At 41.0% G+C, this 10129-nt stretch overlaps 1 protein-coding gene across 1 annotated transcript in view; it reads left to right on the top strand.

The window, feature by feature from the left end:
* vps8 (VPS8 subunit of CORVET complex) overlaps positions 1-9870 on the top strand; it is a 138627-nt gene extending 128757 nt beyond the window's left edge. The window contains exon 45 of the mRNA XM_077246890.1: positions 9672-9870. Within this exon, the coding sequence (XP_077103005.1) occupies positions 9672-9815 (144 nt within the window). The 3' untranslated portion in view covers positions 9816-9870. The remainder of the gene's footprint in view (positions 1-9671) is intronic.
* Positions 9871-10129: the final 259 nt, after the last annotated feature.

Genomic DNA, 10129 nt, shown 5'->3' with positions numbered 1-10129 from the left:
CTTCAAAAAACAGACGCATGAGTCCTGCCAACATTGCTTTAGAGGTTGTAGAAGGGAAAGGTCAGCTTGTCAGTGCTCAGACCATACACCGCACACAGCAACAACTCGGATTGCATGGCCGTTGTCACAGAAGGAAGTCTCTTCTGAAGCTGGCTCACAAGAAAGCCCGCAAACTGTTTGCTGAAAGCAACCTGTCCAAGAGCATGAATTACTGGAACCATGTCCTGTGGTCTGATGAGACTAAGATAAACTTGTTTGACTCAGATGGTGTCCAGAATGTGTGGCCATGCCCTGGTGAGGAGTACCAAGAGGAGTGCATGAGTGCTGCTGGTACTGGGGAGCTGTGCTTCATTGTGGGAAACATGGATTCCAACATGTACTGTGACATTCTGAAGCAGAACATGATGCCCTCCCTTCAGAAACTGGGCCGAATGGCATGATAACGACCCCAAACACACCGACAAGGTGACAACTCCCTTGCTGAGGAAGCTGAAGGTGAAGGTGCGGAGTGGCCAAGTATTTCTCCAGACCTGAACCCTATTGAGCACCTGTGGGGCGTCCTCAAGCGGAAGGTGGAGAAGACCCGTGTGTCTAACAACCAGCAGCTCCGTGATGTTATTATGGAGGAGTGGAAGAGGATCCCAGCAACAACCTGTACAGCAGAGGTCTTCAATCCTGCTCCTGGAGGGCCACTGTCCTGCAGAGTTTAGTTCCAACCTGCTTCAGCACACCTGCCTTTGTATATTCAAGCAATCCTGAAGAGCTTGATGAGCTGATTCAGGTGTGTTTGATTAGGGTTGGAACTAAACTCTGCAGGACAGTGGCCCTCCAGGAGCAGGATTGAAGACCTCTGCTGTACAGCTCTGGTGAACTCCATGGCCAGGAGGATTAAGGCAGTGCTAGATAACAATGGTGCTCACACAAAGTATTGTCACTTTGAACAGCTTTGACATGTTCACTTAGGGTGTACTCACTTTTGTTGCCAGCTATTTTGACAATAATGGCTGTATGTTGAGTTATTTTCAGAGGACAGTAAATATATACTGCTACAAGCAACACAATGACTACTCTAAAATATATCCAAGTATCATTTATGTAGTATTGTCCCTTGAGAAGATATACTAAAATGTTTGCTGAAATGTGAGGGTTGTACTCACTTTTGTGAGATACTGTATGTGTGTGTATACATATATATATATATATATATATATATATATATATATATATATATATATATATATATACACACTCTGAGTTTGATCAAAGCTGGAAGAATAATTGAAATAAAGTGAGAAAGAGATAAATATAAAGAACGGTGTTTGAAGAGCCACATTTGGAATAACCCAAATAACTGACCACTTTAGATCCTCAGGCCTTCCTCCTCAAAACAAAAAAGGAACAATTTGACATATTTCATAACACAACCCTTTTATCTTAGTGATTTATCTTAGTGATTCAATTTATTGTTTGTTGTTCTTTCTGTTGTTTTTTTTTCTCTTTTTATGTCTTCACTATGTACTGTAGCTGCTTCCTCTACTGAGCTGTTTGCCTCACTGTCTTTGACACTTTTAGTTCTGGTAATTAAATATTTAAATCTGTGACATTTTTTGTAGTGTACGTTTGGCCTGCTTGACTTTCCCCTCACTGTCCCTGAGTTCCTCAAGCACCCTCTGCCCCATCTCACTCCATCCAAAAATATCTGAAAAAAAGGTCACCTTCTCATCCATTTTAGTGCCTTTCTCTTTAGAGTGCTTGATTCTGATTGGTAGAATTTAGATAATTAGTGGCTGATGTACGTTATCACTTAGTACTCTTTCTGCAAGTAACTTTTTATTTGGTGATCAATATAAACGTGAGAAAAAAGTATTTCTCAGCAGTCAAAAGAATGTGTGTGTGTGTGTGGAGGGGGGTGATATATGTTAAGCAGCACAACTGTTTTCAACATAGATTATAATAAGAAATGTTTATTGAGCAATAAATCGGAATATTAGGATAATTTCTGAAGAATCATATGACATTGAAGACTGGAGTTAATGGCTATTGAAAATTCTGCTTTACTATCAGAGGAATAAATTGCATTTTATAATATTTTCGAATACAGAAGAAATATTTCAGAATGTTAGTTTTTATTGTATTTTTGACCATATACTGTAAATGCGGCCTTAATGTGCATAAACAAAGTTTCAAAAAACAAAAAAATCCTACCGACCACGATCTTGAACAGAGGATGTTTTTCCTGCAGAGCTTTAGGGTGGGACATGAATTGATATGGCCATCTCCCATGAGGCTGAGAGTCGGGTAAACACATCAGTCTTTTGTGCCAATCCCTCAGTTACTCACACAAGCGTCCTCAAGAGTTTTATTAGAACTGTTTGGTCAGCACACACACATACACATTCCCAATAGACTTCTCATAATTAACACAGCAGAACTGCACAGCCCCGTTCTGAGCTCTTTAATTAAACCGTAAATGGTTTCAGAGGATGAGTGGATAGGAAAAAAGACCAGAGCGTCAGACAAGGTGTGCGTTTGTGCATGTGTGGTTAGTGTGTCCCGTTGTTCCATTGTCTGTGTAGAGATTATGAAATTTGGATTTGCATTAAGAAACTGAGCTGAACAGATTGAACGTGTGTATTTGTGAGAGAGATTAATGGAAATGAGAAGAGAAAAACAGATAGAGTCTTGATGTTTTTAAAGAGCCACTTCCAACACCTGAGAAGTGTTTGTGTGTGTGTTGTGTGTGTGTGTGTGTGTGTGTGTGTGTGTGTGTGTGTGTGTGTGTGTGTGTGTGTGTGTGTGTGTGTGTGTGTGTGTGTGTGTGTGTGTGTGTGTGTGTGTGTGTGTGTGTGTGTGTGTGTGTGTGTGTGTGTGTGTGTGTGTGTGTGTGTGTGTGTGTGTGTGTGTGTGTGCGTGGCATTAATGAGAAGGCTGCCAGGCAGGAGCTGGCAGTAAGCTCTAGTTGTCATTATGTCAGCAGTTTTGTCTGTGTGTGTGTGGTTTGAAGTACTGTCTGAACATTCTTGACCTGCTGATTAAGCTTACTGGAACATTTCATTTTGAAATGAAAGATTATGTTCATGTTTGTGTGTGGCTTGTTTAAAAGTCCCTCTGAAATCTGTATGTGTGTGTGTGTAGGAGGTTGTCAGGGTGTCTCTGATGCTTTGTCTGGGCTGAGCTTTGATTGCTCCTTTGAGGTCCCAGTCGGTCCATTTCCCTTCAATGCAGCAGTTCCAGGAAAAAGACAGATGAAGGCTGGAAAAACAGATGTATGGAGAGTGATGAGACAAGCGTGCGATAGAGAGAAATACAGCTGAAGGACAGGGATTGTCTTGAGAGGGAAGGATGGAAGGGTAATGAAATATCAGAAGCAATGCATTGGTGGAGGGTGTTCGGAGTAAATGAATGAAGAGGACATGATTGAAGAGAGGTGAAAGGACAGAATGAGGATGGAGAAAGGCATTTGATAGACTTTATGGGTGTTTTTAGGGGCACTTTTGACTACTTAAACATGTTTGAAAATGTTTGATCTTTGTTAAAATAATTGGCCTAAAATATCTGATCTTGGCCTTTAAACCTCCAAGTAGATTTGTATTTTGTGTTTAAAGCTGAAATGAAATCTGTTCATCATATAAAGCAATCATGTTTCTGCAGAAGACTGTCAGGTTTCATTGAAAATATCTTAATTTGTGTTTAATGAAAATTTTCAATTTTGAGTGAATTATCTGAACTGTCATGATTTTCTCATTTAAAAGCATCCCATGGTCCCCCTCAATTAAGCATCACCCTTATATTTCTGTAGTGAGCGCACATGATTTCCATTACACGAGAGTAGATGTTAAAACTTCATGCTGATTTGTACTCGGCTTTCGCCAAGATAATCACCAACTAAGACGTAGCTTTACAGTAACCTATGCTTCTCCATCCATTCTTTCCATCTGGTGACGTGAATTTTCTGTCTGGTGTTAATACAGTGTATTGCGCGTCAGCACACACAACGGCTGCAACCACAGTGCGGTCCCCCCATAACAACCCTCTGGATTGAGCGGAGTAGGGAACATCTCTAGGGTCTTCAAGTGGGCACCATCCGTCCTCAGTGTTTCGTCGACTAGCCCACGACACCTCAAGAGGGCTCGACAGTGACTCTGGCGTCCCAGAGTCACCCCCTCCGGCGTCCCAGAGTCACCCCCTCCGTCCCCCACTCAACTCAGCCCAGCTTACTGACCTCTACTTCCCTCTTGCTGCTGAGACCTAACCACAATCTCACAATCTCTCCGCAACCCAACCATACGCGCCAACCCGTTTGACTAAGGCTGTCGAGCCCCACTGGTGCGTTAATATGCAGTTTCAGTGGCAACGGTTCCGTATGGCATACCACCTACCGCAAAACACAATATCTGCCCAACCACCCGTCATTCACGCAATATATACAGGAACGTAATGACTGTAAATACTATACAACCTATACAAATAAACCAACAGTTGCTGCTGAGACCTAACCACAATCTCACAATCTCTCCGCAACCCAACCATACGCGCCAACCCGTTTGACTAAGGCTGTCGAGCCCCACTGGTGCGTTAATATGCAGTTTCAGTGGCAACGGTTCCGTATGGCATACCACCTACCGCAAAACACAATATCTGCCCAACCACCCGTCATTCACGCAATATACACAGGAACGTAATGACTGTAAATACTATACAACCTATACAAATAAACCAACAGACCTTTCAAGTTTTCAAGAATTCTACGAAACCGTAGCATGGCGTCCTGTACACAGCCAGCTAGAATCTTTCCGTCTCAACCACAGCCAGTTGCTGCTCCTTTCTGCTGCTTCAGATAAGTTCTTTACTGTACAACACAACTCTTGGCCACTGAATCCGACCTCTCTGAGGAACCGGGTTGTAGAGTGTGCCACAAAACCACGACAACCCACTTCCACTGGATAAACCTGGACTCTCCATCCTCGCTGTTCTGCTTCAGTGGCCAGATGAGCATACCGCAGTTTCTTCCTCTCATATGCCTCATCTACCGCATCCTCCCATGGCACTGTTAACTCTATCAGTTGAACAATGCGTGCTGATCCAGACCACAAAACAATATCTGGTCGTAGGTTAGTGGTGGCAATCTCAGGTGGAAAAATAAGCCGTTGATCAAGATCAACCAGCATCTTCCAGTCCCTAGCAGCTTCCAGTTGTCCTGGGCGAGAATTGGTGTTAGCACCTTTTCTTGGTGGTTGCTCGCCTGGGCGGAGGAATATTGTCTTCTGCGTGTAATGTTTTGCTAGAACAGGCGGCAATTTATTGGTCATACTACGCTTGCCTTCCAATGCTAAAGCCAAACATCGCAATACTTGGTCATGGCGCCAAGTAAACCGACCCTGGCTAAGAGCCACCTTACATCCTGTCAAAATGTGCCTTAATGTGGCAGGTGATGAACACAAAGGACAAGATGGATCCTCTCCTACCCAGAGGTTTAGGTTCTGCGGTGATGGGAGAACATCATATGTTGACCTAATAAGGAAACTGATCCTACTCTCTTCCATTGACCAAAGGTCTTGCCAGCCCATTTTGCGTTGTTCCACACTCTCCCATCTCATCCACTCTCCCTGCTTGGCCTGGGAAATGGCCTTTATACATCTCATCCTCTCCTCCTGATTTCGCACCTCGTTGACTACCAGCTTCCTCCTTTGGGCTGGGCCTGTCTTGTGCCATTTAGGAGGAGCTAAACTGAGCCCAAAACCCCCTCTTCCATGCTGTACCTGTCCCACGATATCCCCAATTTGAAGGTCAGCCTTTGCCTCTACTACAGATTTCTTTGCTGACCACTTTCTACCAGTTTTTACCACAGGGGCTGTCTCCCTTACACATTTGTCGCGTGACTCTGCTAAAGTCATTTCCAGTCTGACCTTGGCACACTTAAACTCCTCGGTTAAAGCAGAGACTGGCAGCTGCAATACTCCTTTACTATAAAGTCCCACTCTGCTGAGGCAGCGTGGAACTCCCAACCATTTCCTGATGTATGAACTTATTAACGCTTCCAGCTTATCCACTGTTGTCAAAGAAACCTCATACACAGTCAGTGGCCACAGCAACCTTGGCAGTAGACCAAACTGAAAGCACCAGAGTTTCAGTTTGCCTGGTAGAGCACAGCTGTTTATGCTCTTCAACCCTTCCACTGCTTGTCGTCTAACTTCTCCCACTCGAACTGTGTCCTTTAGATCCCCATCGTACCATCTCCCTAGACTCTTCACTGGCTTCTGAGAAACTGTTGGTATTGCCTCACCATTAATGAACAATGTTTTATCTACTACCTTGCCTTTAATTATGGAGATGCTCCTTGATTTAGAGGGCTTAAATTGCATTCGTGCCCATTCAATATTATCTGTTAACTTCCCCAATAACCGATTAGTGCAGGCTACCGTTGTAGTCATGGTTGTCATGTCATCCATGTATGCTCTGATTGGTGGTAGTCGCTTCCCAGAAGCCAAGCGCTCTCCTCCTACTACCCATTTTGATGCCCTAATGATTACTTCCATTGCCATGGTAAAAGCCAGTGGAGAAATGGTGCATCCTGCCATTATTCCAACCTCTAAGCATTGCCATGTAGTGCTGAATTCTGGAGTTGAGAAACTAAATTGCAAATCTCCAAAATAGGCTTTCACTAAATTTGTTATCGACATCGGTACCCTGAAAAAATCAAATGATGCCCAAAGAAGCTCATGTGGCACTGAACCATATGCATTAGCCAAATCCAGGAATGTCACGTGGAGCTCCTTCCTCTCCTTTTTAGCTTATTTAATTCGTTGCCAGATAACACTGATGTGTTCTAAGCATCCTGAGAATCCTGGAATGCCCGCTTTTTGAACTGAAGTGTCAATGAAGCCATTCTTTAATAGGTAGGTTGACAATCTCTGAGCAATAATGCTGAAGAAAATCTTTCCTTCGACGTTTAATAGTGAGGGAGCATAGTGATTTTGTTTTCTCCTTTTTTGTCTTTTTGTTTTTCTCATGCCTTCATCCCAGGGCCAAATACGATGTCTCATCAAACCAGACACATGATGAGAGAGAGAGTCTACCTGCAGCATAATAAAAATCATCGTGGACACACATAAAAACATTCATATACTCTATTACAAATGAACTCCTACACACTAGAATACGAAATTCTAGAATACTTCAACTCACAAGTGTGATTAATTGATTGATTGATTGATTCTTTATTTTACTTATGTATTTCTGTCTTGTCACCTGTCTCTGTCTGTCTGTCTCTCTCTTTTTCTGTCTGTCACAGATTTATTGTTAGAAAATGTTGTACAACAAAGAATTTCCAAAGAATTATGAATTACTGTATTTCAGACCCATAGCAAGTTTTTTTTATTTCCCTTGTTCTCGGACTCCAGTAATATCAACAGCTCGATATCTGTGTGAAATGGCGCTTCTGGAAAGTTGCTTGCTTTCTCACACCTTTCACCCTTATCTATGTATTCAATTTACAGTAGACACACAGCATTGTATTTGTCCTTTTTCATATTCAACACTTTGAGAGCTTTCCACCACTGTAATAAAATCATACACCATAGTTTTCTCACAAAGGCGTACTTTTCATACAGCGCCTCCATATATGACTCAACCTGAAATGCCATTGCAAGCTGGCGCATTCAGAAGTACAACACATGAATACACATACAGATATGTTGTAATGTCTCTTTCTTATAGAACCAACATGTCTATATGTTTATCCTATAGCTGTAGTAAAAACTGAAAATGAAACATGGTTGCCATAGTATCTAATGCTAGGCTCTTCCACAGAGTGGAAATTGCTCGTTGTAAAGTATGATCGAGAAAGAGAGAGACTGTTGCTGGAATTAGATGTGTCCAGACTTCATACTTTGTGATTAGGCTGTTTGCTAACCGTACGGGGGTTATGATTAGCCACTGACGTGCTTTCTGTGGCTGTATTTGCTTTTATCCCCGTCACTCTCCGTGGCATTCGCTTAGCAGGTTTCCGGTTGAGATAGGGAAACAAAAGAAAAAAAGAAATAGAACTAGGGCTTATAAATGGTAGTCTGTTTTAAAGACTGCTAATAAACAGCAGAAGAAAGACAGAAAAGGAGTGAAATTAAATTAGTTTATGGCTGAAAAGTTGGTTTGTCCACACGAGGAAAAGGGAATGATTCGAGTGGGAGTGAGGAAAGGGAAATATGAGTGAGATCAGAGAGGGAATGAGAAGGTAAAGATGCAAAGGAGGTCTTCAATGTGAAGCTGGAGATTGGTTAAATGCACATTGATTGATCTGGCCATAACAAGGTCTCTGCTGAAAATTCACATTAATGAATGACTCTGACAGGCCAGTACTGCGAATGAGTAGGGGGAGTCTGCATCTAGGTCTTTTACACTGTTCTGTATTTCTCACTGTGTGATGGAACCCATTTTACTTCATAACTTCAACTACGGATTCTCTTACTCTTCAGCAACCTCCCTGTAGATTAAAAACAATGGGGAAGAGAGCTTTCTCTGTCGTGGCACCCAGGTTATGGAATGCACTTCCTCTTACTGTTAGAAATGCTCCTACATTAGCCAGTTTCAAGAAGTTGTTAAAAACACACCTTTTTAAAATTGCTTATATAGACTGTTATGATTAGTATTTTAATGATGTGTACTGTAATTATTATTTTGTATTACTCTTGTACTTCTGTATTTATTGTTTGTAGCGCTTTGGGTTTTAGAAAAGCGCATTATAGATAAAATGTATTATTATTATTATTATTAACCATATCACCAACAGATTGCTTCAGTTGTCAATAAATAAATAAAAAGTTAATTGGCATGAAGTGTTGCATGAAATGAGAGGTAAAGGGATACTTCAACCAAAAATGCATTTACTCATCCTCATGTCATTCCAAACCTGTATGACTTTCTTTCTTCTGTGGAACATGAAGATATTTTAAAGAATGATGGTAACTATCATGATTTGGTGAACATTGACAATGAAATGTCAAATTATAAGAAATTAAAACTGCTTTGGAATGACATGAAGGTGAGTAAGCAATGACAAAATTTTCATTTTTGGGTGAATTCCGGATGTAATGGGGCAATAAACCCCACATTTGAAGATGTTGACCTTGTACTCCGCAAACAAAAACAAAATGACCAAACCTTGGCAGTCGTGTGCAGATAAATTGTGTTCCAATAAATAAATGTTTTTATTAGAGGGCTGCAGAACAAATCTCACTAATTTATCTCTGAAATGGAAAGCACGTTGAGACACAGTAAAAAGCTTTTAACACTATTCATTTGTTAAAATGTTATCATTTTTACTTGTTTGCCACATGGCAACTAGCTTCACTGTGGCTATGGCAGCATGTGCAAGATTTGCACAGTTCTTTTTTTCTCTCCAAATGTTTCTGTTCACGTACTGTGCTGTCTTACTCAATATTAATGAAAATGTTTTGATAATGATAATTATTGTTGCATATTAATATTATTATGTTAATTACTATATATAAATATTGTATACATTTTAATATTATAAAATATCATTAATATTATTTTTTTTGATTTTTGTTGTTATTGTAATTAATTACTATTTGAACTATTATTTTAATTATTATTAATTGTTTTTCTACCTTTGCCCTGCCACACTTTTCATTTCTGTTTTCTTTGTTTTTCAGCTTGCCGTTCTGACAGAACTCACCCATTCTCATGGCAATGAGAGGGCCGGTCTGTCGAATCCTGCCCCTCCAGGAACAGGAAGTATTTATCACAGCGAGAACTTCCAGTTAAAGCTTTCTCCACCACCACTGGTGGAAGAGTAGATGACTCCGCCCACTGTTACAAATCTTAATAAAGCACTACCATGTCTGTACAGAACTCATGTTTGTAATTTTATGTTTTAACAAACTAACAAATGCTTAGCAATGACACCACACTTCTCCAGTTCTTGCAGTGTTAAATCAGATGATATAAATGAATTGGCACCACATCCTTAATATACTCAAGTAAACCTGTCGGTATTTGGTAGAATCCATGATACCATGTATCTGAACAAGATGTCCAGGACCTCCAGCAAAAAAACAGACCCACAACATTAAATTTCCAGCAATATATTAACCGTGGACATGGGGTACTT

This window comes from Siphateles boraxobius, unplaced genomic scaffold (genome assembly GCF_051911475.1).
Source record: "Siphateles boraxobius isolate OS27281-9 unplaced genomic scaffold, OSU_SipBor_1 29, whole genome shotgun sequence".
Lineage (NCBI taxonomy): Eukaryota > Metazoa > Chordata > Actinopteri > Cypriniformes > Leuciscidae > Siphateles > Siphateles boraxobius.
Note: the sequence above shows the minus strand (reverse complement) of the source record. Positions and strands in the feature narration are given on the sequence as shown.